Source organism: Bacillus rossius, chromosome 10 (genome assembly GCF_032445375.1).
Source record: "Bacillus rossius redtenbacheri isolate Brsri chromosome 10, Brsri_v3, whole genome shotgun sequence".
Taxonomy (NCBI): Eukaryota; Metazoa; Arthropoda; class Insecta; order Phasmatodea; family Bacillidae; genus Bacillus; species Bacillus rossius.
In genome coordinates, this window is record NC_086337.1 from 56302094 (window position 1) to 56320578 (window position 18485).

At 40.0% G+C, this 18485-nt stretch overlaps 1 protein-coding gene across 5 annotated transcripts in view; it reads right to left on the reverse strand.

Annotated features, from left to right (window-relative positions):
- Positions 1-234: 234 nt before the first annotated feature.
- The window catches only part of LOC134536227 (CREB-binding protein), an 85769-nt gene continuing 67518 nt past the window's right edge, over positions 235-18485 (reverse strand). For all 5 annotated transcript variants that reach the window (XM_063375908.1, XM_063375909.1, XM_063375907.1 and 2 more), the window contains exons 24-31: positions 16923-17099; positions 15613-15846; positions 14889-15119; positions 14675-14794; positions 14176-14382; positions 6453-6764; positions 4058-4233; positions 235-3639 (exon numbers count right to left, since the gene is read on the reverse strand). In XM_063375908.1, coding sequence (XP_063231978.1) covers positions 2730-3639; positions 4058-4233; positions 6453-6764; positions 14176-14382; positions 14675-14794; positions 14889-15119; positions 15613-15846; positions 16923-17099 — 2367 coding nt within the window. In that variant the 3' untranslated portion in view covers positions 235-2729. The remainder of the gene's footprint in view (positions 3640-4057; positions 4234-6452; positions 6765-14175; positions 14383-14674; positions 14795-14888; positions 15120-15612; positions 15847-16922; positions 17100-18485) is intronic.

Sequence of the window (18485 nt, forward strand, 5' to 3'; positions counted from 1 at the left end):
AAAAATTATTAAACTATAGAGACGGGTCGCAGCAAAAATAAAAATATACAGCAAAAAAAAAAAAAAAAAAAGTGTTGAACAATTATTATTTAGATGCGAGCAACATTGTCACCCCAAGTGCGAAACGTGTGTCGGGGGAAGGGAAAAGGCTTGCATGTTTTTCCGATCAACCGTGGTTCTACCCGCCGCCCACACGCGCGACGGAACGCTCACCAAATGATCACATCACGTGAGTTTCATTATATTAAAAATTTATTTTATGAATGTCATTTTTTTACAACAAATATACAAATGAATGAACAACACTTTGTACATTTATAAACAAGCTATAATTTTGTACTGGCTTCATACAAGAGTGTACTGCTATTACAACACTTAATGGCGCGGACTTGCAATTTGCAAACCGGCCGCACGCTCCGCCCACAAGTATCTTCATCACTCTCGCAGCATCAAGACAAGCACAAAATAAGCATGGATGTAAAAAATTTTATGAACCCCATTATTATAATAAAGCATAAAATTTTTCTACACACATACACAATACTGTTGATAGCAGTAAGTAAACTACGTGGCACAGTTGGGCACGGTTCAGACCAACTTGTTTGTGACCAACCGTAAACAAAACTCGTTTTGGCATGTCGAGTGTGGAAGAAAGTAGCTGGCTGTGATCCGACCACTCACACCGAGTGGAAATGAATGTGGGAGCCCTAAAACCCTAGGAAACCACACACACAATTGGATTCCCTTTGAACACAATTCTACGGATGGACGTGTAAAATGGGGACTATAATAAAAAGTTACAGAGGCAAATAATCCATAAACAAGACACAGTGTACTAACTCACGTAATACCATTTCTGTCGCGAGCCAAGCGCATCTCAAATAGCACCGTAGACAATTATAAAAAAAGTAAAGTATGACCATATTCTATTCACGTGATAGCATGATAGAAAATTGGATTTTCTAAAGGAAACGGCCTCTCACAATTGATAACTATGAAAAATAAACTATAACATGAAACTATAACAAAAAATAGAAACGCTGCTGTAATATCAGCAGCAGTTAATTTATAAACATGAAACGGTTTTGCTGCATGAAATACTGATACAGCAACTAAACAATGGAATAGGAGAGGATATTATCAAAAGTAAATATGCACATCCTTATACTCATCTGGGGCAAGCAAAAACACCCCCCAAAACGGACTCTAAAACCTTCTGAGAGAAATGACGAAACCAGAAATATTCCACAAGGGGACGAGCAATAAATGCTAGAATCTTTTATAGCTGCATTACCATAAATGCAAAGAGAATGAGTTGCATGCCAAATTACAAACACAGTTTTGAATAGAGCATTTAACGGTTGAAGCTTCCACGATTGAAAGCACCTAATTTGTGACTCTAGCAATACACTCTTGGTTTGATGACAATGTTGCTGTTATGAACAAAGGAAATATTGGTCAACCTGGATTTACACAAAATAATTTCGCTTGATGCTTTGGAGAAACATGCAACCACGAGTTTATGCCATGGAAGTCACGAAAGCAAAATGTACAATACAAAAAATAACTTACATAACATGAGAAAATAAATAATATTTCTTTAAAAATTGAGGAAAATTCACATACCAACACTTCACACAAGGGTTCAAATGATCCAAATAAAAATATTTCTGTATAAAGTCTAATAATTTCATAATTTACATATTAAAGACAGAATCTTTAAAAATATGATACAATGTAAAACATTATATTTACCACTGGTATGTACCACGTGATCATCGGAGAATGTTTTACCTATGCGTAAACATTACTACGTGGTAAAATTTATGCAAAGTTTTTATTCCAATAAGGGAAGTTCGCTTCATGTCTCACATCACAATCCATCGTCAACATATTACACATCTCACAACCTTACCAACTTGCAAAAATTTACATACAGTTATTGTTTTTGGATTCAAATACTTATATTTTTTCATAAACAAAGTTAGTCTCTGAGATCTTCCATTTCCATCCAATTAACAAGTGCAATAGGAATTAATGATTCATTATACAGTCACCTTGTTTTGGTCGAAATTTACACGGAAACAAAATAATAACCACTTCAAGAATTGTTGCACTGCTCTCAATATCGGCGACATGTCAAACCTTTAGTAACGTCTGAGAAAGAATAACGCACGCCAACAACATTTTAGACAAGAAAGAAACATCTTCACGTGGCAAACTAAAATATTTCCCAATGAAAATTTTTAGTTGAGAAACAAGTAACAAATGCAGAGGACAGACAATCAAGTAGCGTGCAATAAATAAAGAAGTGAACGTGTAGAAAGAAAGCTGGCGGTCACAGCTGGGAAGATGAGGGAAGCACTTGTCCAATAAATAACAGCAAGAGGCGTTCGTGTCAGTTAACGCATACAACTCGTCCTTAAAAAAATGGGGGGAAAAGAGGCTGAAAAAAATTAAGATAGTTACAGTAAGAAACGTTTCACTGCAGTCTTTAACAAACTGCGACGATACTTTTGCCATTAAAAAAGACTGATGCAGGGAGCTGGTTCCCTAGCAACACACTCGCCATTCCATTTGTACAATAAAACTAACGAATGGCCAATTATTTGGTGCATCACTATTTATATTATTACTAGATCAATCCACACGATTCAGAGTGTGCACAAAAACACAGCCTTGCCAAGACGTCGCACGGTAATACTATAATGCGGGTTAAGTACACGCCACTACAAGTGCTCCATGAGCTTGGAGAGGCTGTCCTTGGGCGCGACGTCGGGGTCGGAGGGCAGCAGCAGCTCGCCGTCGGGCTGGTGGAGGGGCGAGGGGTGGTGGTGGGGGGAGGGCACGGGCCCGCGGGGCGACGGCACGGGCTGGTTGCGCGGGGAGGGCACGGGGCGGGGCGAGGGGTTGGGCTGCGGGGAGCGGATGGGCGGCGGGGAGCGCACCGCCTGCATCAGCTGCTGCTGCTGCTGCACCGTCATGCCGCCGGGGCCGGGCGGTCCCATCACCACGCCCTGGGGCGACGTGGGCTTCTGGCCCTGCTGCACGTACTGCGGCTGGTCGGGCTGGAAGGGGTAGCCCACTTGCTGGCGCACTGTGGGCAGGCGCTGCTGGGCGTACGCCAGCGCCCCGGGCTGCTGGAAGTGCTGCTGCTGCTGCTGCTGCTGCTGCTGCTGCTGCTGCTGCTGCTGGCGCTGGTGAGCCGCCGCTAGCACCTGCTGCTTGTACCACTGGTGCTGCTGGCTCATGGCCTGGGCCTGCTGAGGCGCCGGCATGGCTTGCATGCGCCCCGCCTGCTGCTGTTGCTGCTGCTGCTGCTGCTGCTGCTGCTGCTGCTGCTGCTGCTGGTGCTGGTACACTTGGCGCTGCTTGATGAACGCCGCCATCAGCTGCGGGTTGCTCTTCAGGATCTGCAGTATCTGCTGCTGCTGCTCGGGCGTGTTGGGGGACTTGAGGGTGGCCAGCAGCTGATGCAGCGCCTGCTTCTGCATGGCCCCCACCTGTGCGCTGGCGCCGCCCAGCACGCCGCCCTGCGGCCTCAAGCCACTCAGCCCGGCCTGCTGCGCCACTTGCACCACCTGCTGCTGCTGGATCAGCTGTGGCGACGCCTGCCGCAGTCCTGGGTTCTGCGGGTACCTGCGGCAGCACCCCCTCTCCGTCAAGCACATTCCTACGCTCATCTCCTCTGCTCATTACTAGAGACCCGGAGACTCCAATATCCTCTACACACTCGGGCAAATGCCAACTGTTCATTGGCTGCTGACTTGTGAGTCGTCTCGACTGGGTGGTCTGTGATCCGACACTTCTATGAGTGCGGGTCTCTAGTTGGCCCTCAGTCCTCCAGATTAACAGTGAACCAATGACAGAAGCAGCACTAAGGTATAATTATTTGAATTTTAGCATAACACGAAATGAACCCGCGAATTTTCCGGGTCTCTACTCATTACATACCACGAAAAAACTTAAAATTTAATCACACACTTGAAGTAATGGCTTGTAACAGTACAAGGACTATAATTCTCTCTTGTTCCTTCCATCAGTCGGAGAGTCGTACCTGGCGTTCCACTGGTCCATGGGCAGCAGGTGGCCGGCCGCAGGGCCCATGGAGCCCAGCGGTCGCTGAATGGGTGGCGGGGGCATGACCTGCTGCTGGCTGCCCAGCGCCCCGGGGGGGTTCTTGCCGTAGCCCGGGCCGTGGGGGGCCTGCTGCCTCGCCGCCTCCTCCTGCACCTGCACAGCCCCACGTCCACACTGATCCCCCAGATTAACTCTACAGCAGTCTGTCCCCAAACTGGCTTTCAACTCTCGCCTCACAAAAGGCACATTATTCGCTTTGCTGCATTATGTGATTTAAAAAAAAAGAAGGGAATCACTAGGAATGAAAATGGATCAAATACCATCTGAACCTGAATAGAGGCAGACTACTACGTTTCTATGGCCCTCCCACTGAAAAATAATAAATTTCTTTTTTTTCTACATCAGAATCACTTTCACCAACTCGTTTTTCTATGTATCCTATGCCACAGCGTATTTTAGTCTCACAGAATTAAAGAGAATCCACATATTACACAGCTTCGTATTTATGTTAATTAAAAGGGTACACAGTAAGAAATAATAAATTTCAAAGTTAAAAAAAAACATAATTTTATATGGTAAACAAAGTTTTTGGGAAAGTTTGCATATAGAAATGTACATCCTTTGGACATCAAAACAATTCACCGTAGAAATGAGAAATTGTACTGTGTGAGAACAACTGAAACAAGGTTTATGTAAACAAAGATAAACATTATTATTTAAATTTTTCTCCACAAACACTGAACGTTGTATGCGGGAAGCATCTATAGACGCAAACATTTTAAATAGGAAAAAAAAAAAAAAAAAAAAAAAAAAAAAAAAAAAAAAAAAAAAAAAAAAACCATCGGGATACACCTATCCCTCACTTAGCATGACTAATGCGTTCCTAAAAATGCTGGTTTTATTCAAAATCGCGTATTCTGAAGCATTAGTTTCCATATATAGCAAGGCTAATTTATTTAATGTGTTCCAAAATTGTGTAGGAAAATATACTTTACGTAATATAAATGCGTAGATTAACACTCAACGATAAGTATGTCATACCATTAATCTTTATATGCTTCCCATCGCACTTTGTATGACAAATATGACACCACGTAACGGGAGATACTTGGTTACGTACTTATCGTCAATCGGCTGGCTGAATTCCCGCCCGGGTGTGACCTTCAACTCACTTCGCGTAACTTTCTAAACAATTCTTTACTAACAGTGAAACTGATATTACTGTCCGGATAATGACATTTTAATTTTTCAAAAAATAAAGTGTTTATTCGTGTATCACCACCTGGATAACACAATTATGTCAGTCCAATGATTATTTCTTTCATTGCAACATTCATTTAACAACCTTTTCCATGTGAATCATCTATCTGTTCATTTCTGTTACGGTATCTGTCAGATATATTCCCGTTAGTACAACCAACAGCACCAGACTTATATAAACTTTTGATACAGTCCTTATTTCGTACGATTGTGCGCACAGTTGACTTGCTTAAAACTACAGTGCGACCAACAAAAGTGTGGCCTTCATGACAATCTGTGCGCCGTAACACTTCTAGTTTTGTCTCAAATACTTGAACACGATGCATTATGCTCTCACTTGGAAGCCATGATTTCACCATGATTCCAACCGCAGGTGATAACGCACGTACAATTACCGGCAGACGAATGGGCTGAATTTGATTTTGTTTGTGTGAATTCCCTGCCACTGGCACGACTGAGTTCACGGCCCGGTCTGTGGTTCAGGCGACAACGGTACGGCACGGTGTCATAGGCGCGGTTATAGAAACATTTGGTCCTTTACACTCCATAGCCACAACTTAACTTGCTATAGCTGATGTTTGCACAACGGCCGACAGCGTAGTCAGACCAGCGCGCTCATCTCCCCCCCCCCCCCCCCTCTCATATTCCTAACTGCGTGCCACGGCACACATCCGTTGTTTGCAGAAGTTGGAACAGACTCCGTGGCGTCATGCACCGCTTTTTTTTTGCCTGCCGGAGATTTCGCGCCAACTGAAATTTACAGACGTGCTATTCAAGACTGTGGCAGTAAAAATTAACATCGCGCTAAATGAATTTGTGCTAAGTGAGGGGTAGGTGTACATGCAAGCGACGGGAATAATTCTGTGAACGTTATAAGGCGGGGACATCTTAAGCAAGTTTAACTGTAGGTTAAATGGACGTTGTTATGCAAACAGGAACCAACCCACAATTTTTGTTATATTTTATTTGAAAATAAATTAAAATAGTACGAGGTTGATCGTACCGTCGTTGCTGTTATTACATCAGTGTTTATACTGGAGCATTGAAATCATACCCACATTATGTTATCAATACGAGAATACTGAGAATAGGTTTCGCGTGGCCCCGCTCACCTGCTTGACGACCTGCAGCACGTTGGGGGACGGCGTCTGGGGCGTGCCCGGCTTGAGGCCGATGCCCTGGTGGGGCGCGGGCAGGGCCATGACCAGGCCCCCGGGGCCCGCCAGCACCCCGGGGCTGGCGGCCCCCGGGGCCAGCACCCCCGAGCCCCCCTGGGCGACCGGGGGCCCCGCGGCCCGCGTCGTGTTGGTCATCACGGCCATGCGGCGCCGCAGCAGCTGCGCCTGCTGCAGCCTCTGCTGCAGCTGCTGCTGCTTCAGCTTGTGCTTGATGTTGAGGCAGAACGGCACGGGGCACTTGGTCTCCTGCCACACACACCGGCGCCGGTCACAGGCGACCCCTCCGACACGTCAACACCTACCTGCTTGCTCGTCTACACTTTCATTTAACCTACTTGCTGTAGGGAATCATTTGCTTTACTTTTTGAGTTCAAGCGATCATTTCTTTGTTAACCTTTAAGTAACTTTGTTAACCTTGAAAATACAAAGGGGAGATAACTGTCATGCATACAGAAGATTACCGCTGTGTATTCTCCACCAGAAAAAACACAATCACGCATTTCACACAACCAAGAGTTTTTTTATTTCTAACACATCTGCGTACTTGCCAACTTTCCAACATTTATAAATAGTAAAAAATTAAAAAAAAAAAAAATTGTTGCGTAAACAGCACGCGGCAGTTTTAAATATTACTTTATGTAAAAGGTATACGTATTTGGTTGTAACAATAGGCCTAAGTTATTGGTACCTCGAAATCACAATAAATTAACAAGTTACAACATTTGGAAAAATATTTTTTAGTGATGGGCCGGTCGAATCCTCGAATCCCACCGAATCTCTAGTATTCGAAAGATTCAAAATTTGAGGGAAAAGATTCGGGATTCGAGGAAAAATATTTAAAAACTTAAATGCTTACAATTTACTTGGCCTGTTTACGTTTTCTTTGGAACACATCCTATTGAGGTACAGTAGAACCTCGTTAATACGTGATGGTCGGGACTGAGATAATCACGGATTACCGAATTTCACGGACTAGCGATTAAAAGCCCGGAAGGTCTTGTCAAGCTTCTCAGACACCGGCCTACAGCTGGGTTAAGGCCAAAGGTCATATGACGTAACATCTCCCGAGGCTTACTGCGCCTTGGCAGCAGATGGATAAAAAATAGTAAACTCCCCATTATTCGTGTTAATTGGGACCCGCCGATGCCCGGATAATTTAAATCCTGAAGAAAGAAAAAGAAAAAAAAAAAACCCATAATCCGTTCAAGGTAAGGGCCGGCCATCTTCGAATTAGTGTCTGGGCTTAAAAAAATACAGCACTGCCTAGCCATTAGTTCACTGTCATTTACAACAGCCCAAGAGAGAAAGATAAGATTGTGCTGACCTTGCAACCCCCCCCCCCCCCCCCCCCCCCCCTCAGCCGAATGCCAGGCAGAGTTTTGCTGCCCACGAGATGGCTTGCAGTGTTTGCCAGCCCGCATGACGTTAATTTTAAGGGCTGACAATTTTTACTTCTCTTTTTTTTTTCTGCTGTTTTAAATCGTCCCGGAATAGCGCACGTTAACGAGGTTCTACTGTATTGTACTTTTAATTCGTTATTGTATAAAAAAATTATGAAGCATGTACTGATTTGGGAAACTTACTTTATATTCATGAACATGGATGCATTGTCGCTACATTGGCATTAAATAAGGCATAAATCACAGATGTATTCTCAGAATATGCTAAAAAATAAAATAAAGCACATTTAGGATCTAGACTAGTAATATGAATCTTGTTTTTTTTAATAACTTTACCGAGAAATATGTTACTTAGTAATACAACAATAATCCCGACTTTCATCACAAGTTACGGTCGCACTTGTAGTAATAACAATGAAATAATTAATGACAAAAATTAATACATTATACAATTATTATTTTAATCACGATTCAATTTTAAATATTCTGATACACGTTCTATTTATGAATTTTTTTTGGACCAAGCTTGGTTTGTGTAGACTACCAACGTTAAAATAATTATGTATTAACTGAGAATTCCATGATGGCCAATCAATGAATTGGTTAGCCAATCATTTTGAGCAACACAAAAAATAACTAATATTAATATAAAGAATTTTAATGGGTAAACTTGAGAAAACACCCCATCACTTTTAACTTCGGGCATATTAATCACTATGCTTTAGTGAGGCTTAATTTTAAAAGACGTACAACAATATTTCTTGTGGCCTAAAACCATTGAAGCCAAGATGGCACCTTTCAGTGTCCATTAAATATTTCAGGAAAGCGTTTATCTTCATTTGGGACTTTAAACAAATGTCAAATTGGTAACTACAAAATATTGTTCCGTCGGATGTTGAATTTCGTTTTCCGATTTCCGTGGATACATGAATCACTGTACTTACATATAATACCTGAATGCCTTAAATCCACCAAGTCGGATTCTACAGCAATTGATGAAATGACCAGATTCTTACGTGATCCTACAGCTAACCCAGAAATAAACATCCTCGAATACTGGAAAACTCAGTCTGCGTGTTCACCCAGGCTACATAAACTGTCCAAAAAATATTTGTGTTCACCACCTGCGACAGTATTTTCTGAACGTTTGTTCAGCACTGCATTAAACATATGTGACCAAAAACGGAATCGTCTTGATCCAGACCGTGTCAAAATCCTTGTTTTTTTTATATAAAAATTTAAAGGGTTAAATAATTCTGCATAAAGTTTAATTTTTTCTCTTAACTTATAAATTATTTTATAATTAACCCTTGAGATCTGGATTCGGATTCGAGGGGTGGATTCAAGGTACTGTTTGGGATTCGAATTCAAGATTCGGATTCGGGAAAAATGGGATTCGACCCATCACTAATATTTTTTGAAGCCCTTTAATAGTAGGTGAATTCTCTGGCAGTGTATTTCAGAAACGGTTTTTAAAAAATGCCTACCATAGAATGTAATAGCCATGGTTCAATCAGTAAATACATTTTCCTTAAAAATTCAAATAAACTGAAAGTACTGCGCTTTTACAGAGACAAAGGTACAACACACATCTACAAAAAAAAACTCATTATTAAAATAAATTATACAGTAGAACCCTGTTATAATGAATCTGAAGGGAGTAGTTTATATGTTCACTATAGAGGGGAAACTTTATATCTGGGAAAACTTTTATATTGGCAATACATACTCAAAAGCATAATCTTTACTACACATAGGCCTAAGCCAAAAAAAGAACGAATGAAAATACTCAAAGCAACAGTTTTATGAGCAAATGCAGATATTTTTAATACACTACACATGTACAAACTTTCTATTAATGGTTCTTCGACATCGGCGTATTTTCCTTTTTTCAGGCGTTTAATACTCTGTGACGTATTTGCAGCTTGAGAAAGATTGTTCACCTTGTTTAATATTGTACTTCATGTGGATGTTGCAATTCCCAGTTCCTTTGATATTAACACGTGCGGGACAGTGGGGTTGGAGTCTACCTTTTTAATAATGTCCAGTTTATCTCGCACAGATAATGACTTACGTTTTTTTACGCGTTTTTCACCCTTTTTTATGTACGTATTTCTTATTGAAGCACATTTGCAGCTTAATAACACAAAATTCTTTTTACCGTCAAAAGTAAATAAACGAAAAATAACGAGTCTGGCGCATCAAATAACACTATGTATCATTTAGTATCGCAGTTGCTAAAGCTGGAACGAAAATTTCTTACTTTCTATGGAAAAATTTAGTCCACAGAGTTCTATCTAGTGGTATTCTTACGAACCTTACTCGATCAAAATGTCCGAAATGTGAACGATAAAAATGAGACGTAAAAATATTGAATTTGCTGCTATAATGTACATACGTATTTGAGTGGGGGTAATTTATGTTTAATTTTGATAACTTATTAAATATACACGCGTTCGCCCATTCTTTAACTATACAGGGAAAATGATTTATTTTCACCAAACTGAGCACCATTTCTGGCTACACGTAGCCTACCGAGGCCACTCGATTACGACTTGTTTATAATGTGAACAGTGGACAATCTAGTAGCATATTGCGGAGAAAAACGTTAATGTGATCCAGAATAAACGTTTTGTGAAAATACTTGTAATTATATATGAAAATATTTGAGATAAATGTGCATTATGTCGACAAGATTTGTTCATGGTACACGGGAAAACGTATCAACATTGACAAAAGTTGTGCGCTATATCCAATAAATTAATACATAACCTCACATCATTTTGCCGGGACCGAGACGGAAATTCACAATAAACGGGAATTCATTATAGGCGGGTTCACTATAAACGGGTTCTACTGTATGTGTTGTTGAGTAGTTCAAAAACTTGTAGCACTGTACTCAACCACGAGCTAGCATATTAAAAAAAAACTCTTGCAGTTTACTATGAAGCCAATTTTTTTTTTTTATAATTTGTTAATAATTAAGGTCACAATAGTAAAAAGGTCTACTGTCTACTACTACTAAATTACTTTTGCAGCTAATTTTTTTAGGTATGCAGCTGTGTCTTTCTTTACCTTTTTTACAAATTGTTCACCGAAGGTGTATTCATAACACTTGCCTAATTGTTTACTTTTTATAATGGAAATGTTCTCCAGTACTATGGTTGACAACAAAGACCTAAACTTGGATCTGTTCTTTTTCACTAGACTAAATACACGTTTCACTCTGCACGGAGGACCACACAGGTAATTGCGACTGATATAAGTCCACGGAATTGTCCATACACACGTCACCGCACCAGTCCTACATACCACAACACGTATTGTGTATTGCACACCCATTGTTCCCGGTAATCTTCAACCAACCACCGAAGTTACTCCAAAATTCCGCACATAACGAACTCTCTAAATCCACGAACCGAACAGTCATAAAATGGCGCCTGGTAACGGTATTCTTCCACAGTCAGTGTCACCAACATCTCAAAGTTAAATTACCTCCTAACATCATTTATAGACTAGTTTATACGAAACACCATGTTCGAGATAAGACGTTTCCCTTGCGATGTGTCGCCAAAAACCCGGTGTCCGCAAAGGAAACAAGAAGATCGTGTCCACTACGATAGTTAGATACTACAGTGTTAACAGAGTATTCAGATAGGAGAATTCTGAGTTCATCTACCTCAGAATACAGGGTATACGCCTTAACACGACATACGAGGCGTTTCGCGAGTGCTTCCAGCATAGCGACTTCTACATCTGATTCCTGCCATCTTGTGGTGAGAACTTTCCTTGTACGTTTTTCAGGACCATTTTGGTGTCGCCGATCCAGTCACTGAGTCGTAGCCTACGGCAGTCGTAGTGGATTAGAACTCTATTGCAGCATCCCTTTCTACAAGTTCCTGCAACCAACCACCGATCTACCTGAAAGTCCAGTGAGGCCGAAGAACATGATCTACCACAATTAGAGCTAGTACCGGTAGTTTCAAACCTTGAGAATTCAGTAATGACGGTGTAGTATCAAAACTGGACCCGAATTCTTTCATTTCTGGCTATCTGTATTTGGTAGGTTATTTAAAAACTGGTACAACGTTAGGAGAATCTGAACCTAATCTTTCTAGTCAAACTTATTTAGATCATGAGTTTTCAGTTCAAGTGTTGTACATATCTGTGTGTTTAAACGTTAATAACAATAATATACATTAATAATTTGAGATTGCGTTAATATTATTACAGTCAAACCTCTATCTATCGAACACGCATGTATCGATTGTCCGTGTTTATCGTATACTTTCTACGGTCCCGGCAATATTGCCATACAACTAAGGTTAAAAAAGTCCGCTTGTACCGATGTTCGAATTATCGTTTTGTCCGCATTGATCGTACAAAATATGTGGTCCCGTCACTATAAATTATAATAGATGATCGTTTAACCATAAAGATTTTGCAGAAATAACAATTTCTTAGAAAGAAACCGTCATAAAAACAGTAACGATAGTATACAGTAGTAAAAATCACCTTAAATCTGCAGCCAAGTAATGGAGCACGTAAATATGAAGAAAAGACAAATGAACAACACCTTACGAAGAAATATGGATGATGTACCATAATTACAGTACAAACCCAATTGTTATCCTAAGATAATTACCATAAAAAGAACTAAAGATTCTTTGTCAATACCATAATTACTACAGAAGCACGATAGCTACCACATTTGCACTACAGTTACCGTAACAACCGAGATGTATATTTACCGTGACGGTGATGTATTTATTTATGACATATTAAAATTAAAGAACATTATTGAAAAAAAAGGATGTTAAATTTTTATATGTACGTTTGGCACATGTTGCTAAGAAATAATGCGATCTGAAAGAATGCAGTACTACTACGAAAAGTGAAAAGGATACTCGTGGATTTTTAGGTTATGGCAGTCTCTCGTTTTTCAGTAATATCGGCCGAAAATTAACAAGCGTATCGGAAGTCGGCAGAAATGCCGATTCAACTAAATATTGGCAAAATCGGCTTCTTCAGTACAGCTCTACATTTGATGACATGAGTAAACATATTTCAGACTTCAGGATATTGAAAAAGACTTTAATTGCCATGTAGATTTATTGTGTGTATGGTTTTTTTTTTTTGCAAGTGTAAATTGAATTAAGTAAAAAATACTTTCATATTTATTTATTTTTCAACTGATTTAACTTTAAAGACAAGTAACTGATATATTTCTGACACTAATTTTGAGGTTGGAATATTATTTTTTTTAAAATTCTTAGAGTGAAGTCCACATCTATTGAATGTCCGCATCTACTGAATTTTTTTGTTGGTCCCCTGAAAAACGATAGATAGAGGTTTGACTGTAAATGTTATTAGTTTTGGTACTAACCATACACGGTTACAGCCAACCACCATACTTTGACAGCCAGTTAACATACATTACCCTTAACATACACTACTCCGTAATATCATCTGTAATTACTCAAATATAAGTAACTGTGACGTGTTAGATGTGTCAAACGCAGTTGTAATAGTCTTAGACAGGCACACGTTCGCGTCACAGAAAAATTGGCTACCACAACTTGGGGCCGTGTTACACTAATGTGTCACTTCTACCGCCATGAGAAATATTTAGATCACACCTGCAAACAGTGCAGAAAGGATATTTCAGTCCTTTGTCAAACTTAAAATAAACGGAAATCCTTCAGAGTACTGTTTATGGAAACACTGCCAAAAACAGTTTTTTTTTAACGCCACTCAATCCGTAAGTTAGCTAAATACGCATTTCACAAAGAGAGAAAAACTCGTAACAAAAACCACCACGAAGTATAAACGTTTACTAACACACAATATGGCGGTAAATCTGGCAACGATAACGATAGTGAAGTCAAAGCCAGACGCTTGATAAATCAATAGTTGTAAAATGCAATACCTAATTGATACTATGATGTATGTCGATATAATTGATATTTTAATAATCCATTCTGCGTGTTCCGGGAATAATTCATAAAATATTTATTAAATTCGTAAAATTGTTTGTTTTTCGTACATTTTATGAAAAAAATCGACAAGTTGGCAAGTATGCATCTGTAGCAGGATCTTTCCTGCCAGATTCATTAAAGTTTCCTTCTCTAAGTTTCTGTATCAACAGACCTGTACATACGTTTTGATAACCTTTAAAAATGTTCTCTTGCTTATCTAACACGTTTTTTACACTCTCATTAACAATGTGAGATTGAGAAATAACGACGGAGCCTCACCTGACAGTGCTTGGCGTGGTAGCAGCAGAGCGCGATGAGCTGCTTGCAGATGGGGCAGCCCCCGTTGGTCTTGCGCTTGCACACCTTGGTGTGCTGGACCACGCGCTTCATCTTCTGGCAGCTGGGGAGGCGGCAGTTGGCGTCGCGGCACTGACACGCGTGCACCAGGGACTGGATGCACCTCTGTATCGACAGCTTCCTCGCCTCCTAAGACACAGTGAAGCCATGCCTTTATGTTACTGACCTGTGTCAGCTTTTTAAAAGTAGTAGTAGTAGTAGTAGTAGTAGTAGTAGTAGTAAGTAAGTAAGTAAGTAAGTAAGTAAGTAAGTAAGTAAGTAAGTAAGTAAGTAAGTAAGTAAGTAAAGGTAGAATACTTTTTCCTTAAAATTTGCCGCAGTAATACCGGTTTGTAAAAAAACGGCTACAATAAGGCTAATTTGTTTTTACGAATGTTGATCACACACCTACATAACTGTAGCTTCAGAGAACGAGTCCTACCTGTGGATTGGCTTGCTTCTGGTCGGACGGAGACGACCCGTCGTCGAGATCCAAACCCAACTTCTCCATAGGGTGCTGGTGACCTTCCTTCTCGTAGCACTGCACGCACAGGTCGAAGTCCTGCCAAAGAGAACACGGCAAACATGAAGACACAACGAGCGATGACTGCCTGGGGAAGGCGAGGGGGACGGGGGGCGGCGGGAGGAACACTCACGTCGCACTTGGTGCAGTGGTAGCGCGTCTCCACGTGGCTCTTGCAGTTGTTGCAGGTGTAGACGAACCTGTCCTGGCCCTGGTTGTGCAGCTCGTACAGCATCGACATGGACGAGAACTTGGCGCGCCGCAGCGACGAGAACTCGTAGTGCCGCTCGCGCGCCATCGTCAGGAACGCGTCCCGCCCGTCCATCAGGTCACAGTTGATGAACGGATCCGGGTCTTGGATCGGCTGCAAACGAACATCAGCACACATGCCCTCTCCTCGACCGAACACAAAGAATCTGACTCTTCTATAAAATAATCATCAAATAAAACCAAAGTAAAACTAACTACCTAAAAAAATACTCCAATAACTTATGTCTTACATACAATCTACAAGACTGTCCCACTGACACAACAGCTGGATCCACAGAGCCTAAGAATTCTGTCATCTATCAAAATACAGTGTGAAATTTACCGAAAAATTTCCTTCATTTCCCTATGTTATTACGACGCCATTTTGAATATGAAATTTTTCATTTGAATACGTGTATCAAATTTAATACAGTACCACCTCATTTTTACGTACCCAGGATTTAAGAATTCCATTAATCAGCATATTTTTTTTTACGTGCACCAACATTTTCTCTATACTAATTCGTCACTTTCCTGCTTCATGCAAAAGCATTTCTCACAAAAAAAAATTGCGCCAGGACGGCCAACTAATCACCGAGCCTACTCACCGCCAAGCTGGCCGCAGACTGCGCCGAGTGCAGCCTGATGACGAAGAACACCTCCTTGTGCTTCTCCATCGTCGCAAATATCTTCGCAGAGAGGTCGTTCCCAGTCTGCGGGGTGTTCGACTTCTTGCTGTTCTTCCGCTGGTTCGCTTTGGATTTGTTAGACTTTTTGGCTTTCTTTTGGCCCTTCTTCTTCCCGTCGGGACCCACCTCGCTCTCTTCTTGGAGGGAGAAGATCTGTTGCCAACAACACAGTCATGCACCACTTGTTGCTGTTCACTACAAACCAATCAAGTAGTATCCAAGCAATGGTATTCAATTAATAAGTGGATCACTAGATAGATCAATTTATACCTCACAAAGAAAGCAAGCAAGTAGTTATTTTTTCTGTTCTTTGAACCTAACAGTGCATAACGCTAACAAATAATAATTAATGACCCCAGAAAAAAAGTAAATAAAATAGATTAAATACGGTATTAAAATAAGCTGTGATAAAAAAAAAAGGTGAGGTAAAAATACTTGTTAGTTCTGATGTTTGAAATCAAAATTTAATTTTTGCCCTTTACTCTCTTATAATTTTTATTTTGTACACTATGAACTGTAATGACAATTTTTTGTAATTCTGAAGAAAAAGCATCTTTTCCATAAAATAAAATAAGAATTATTTTTTTTAAATTCCTCACTTTTTTTTCCAATCATTTTCTAGGAGGGAATTTTGATACTTAAATAATTACACACAATTACATAATTAATCACAATGTTCTCACGGTGGAAGATGGCATCTAATGTGCTAAGACAACTAAAGAACACTAATCTCTATTTGTGTCAGAGACATTATTTCAGCAACCAATCAACATCAGTATTTTTTTTCTGAAACTCATATAATTTTATTTATCTCTGCAAGTATTAAAACATGCATGTCCACTCCTAGGCCAATCCATTTGCTAGCCGGGTGGTCTGGAGTGTAATAAGATGTTCAACTTCGTGTTGTACGCACAACACAGAGAGTAGAGTTTAGCGATTGAGGCCTTCAAAAATAAATTGTTTCGCGCTGTCTTAAAAAAAAAATACTAAGCATGAATATTAAAATACCTGGTTACTGAAATTTACATCCTGTGTAACAAATACATGATCTACTGCATGATGTTTCGATTCAGAAATGGCACCAATAAAATCATGGAAACAGCTGTATTTAGCGCAAAACACTTTATTTCTACAAAAAATTTTAATTCCGCAAAAGAAGAAGGGAGAAAAAAAAGAATTTTGTAGTTTTATCACGGATTTCGGGGGTCTCCAGTCAAACAAGGACTGACCGCGTTGGCAGCGGCGGCGGCGGCCTCGGCGGCCTCGGCCTGCTTCCTCTTCTCCTCCTCCTCCTGGTCCAGCTCCTTGATGCTCTCCTCCAGCACGTTGGGCCAGAAGTCGCCCTCGAAGTAGGGCAGCTCCGCCGCCGAGCTCAGCTTGTCCTCCATCGCCTGCTTCAGGATGTCCTGCAGGCACGGCCGACCCCGCCCCGTCACCCCTCCCGCTCTCGCTCCCTCCATCCCCCCCCACCACCGCCAGCGAGTACGAGCAACCAGCTTCCGCCTTTTTGATTCGAGAAATGTATGTCTAGGCCTGAGCAAATATCAGATACGAATATGAATACCGTATTTACCCGATTGCAAGACGACTCGAATGCAAGACGAGGTCAACTTTTTAACCTTTATAAACCAGAAAATAGTATATAACAAGCTATAAATAAACATTTTACATAACATGAAAAAGATAATTTTCTGTACTTACATTGTTTTATGTTTTGAAAGATCCACTTAATAAAATTATTTACATACATTACAAAGTCTTGAACATATTAACTTAGTCTGAATCACTTTCAGATTCATCTGTTTCACTACTGGCATCAGTTTCACTTCCTTCAAGATTTACCGCATTTGTTTATTAACGAAAATAAACAATTTCGTTTACATAGAATAACAATGTTAAAATGTATACAACACTTTGGATTACTAAAATTGTTACAGCGCTCGCAACATAGTGGAGATATCATGTACTACAAAATTCAGCATGAGAAATGACTTGGTTTACCAACTCCCAAGTCTAGCTTTCACGTCTTCTTTCGTGCATACTTTATCTATGGCGTGAGCGCAAATAAACAAAGCATGGCGACTAGTACCGTATTTTTTTTATAATCTTTTTGCGTTCAAATTAGCTTGAAATTGTACTGTATTTTTCATTAAATGATTATAATGTTAATAGTTATTTATTGCCTGTACCCATAAATGTAACCATAAAAGTAATTTCACATTGTATTAGCCTAAAAATGTGGGACAAACTACCATCAAAAATCAAGATTTTCAAATGCAAGACGAATGTGAAATTTTTTACCGTTGCCGGGAGAAAAAATAATTGTCTTGCATTCAGGTAAATACGGTACCAAACATTCGGGAATACGAGTATACATTTGAATAGTCAGAATAATAGTTAGAATCCTACCAAAAAAAATTTTTTTCACATCATGTAGCAACTTCTGGAAAATCACACAAAGAATATAAGCGAACAGTCGGTTAAGTTAAGACAGCTACAATAACTATGTGGAAAAAGTTTGTTAAAATACTTAAACTATGAAATAAAACAATGCGTATTTAATCATGTACAAGCAAACAAATATTCGTTATTTTGAAATATTAGTATTAGAAGTTGAATCAAATAGTTTATTATTTGTATTCAAAAAATCTATTGTTCGTACAGGCCTTGTTATGTTTATACTAAGATTTTTTTTAGTAACGTCCTTTCACAATAAGCAATTCAATTGTGTTGAGAAAAAAAAAAAGAATGATCGACAATGTAACTGTTCTTTGTTTCAATGAATTTCTTCC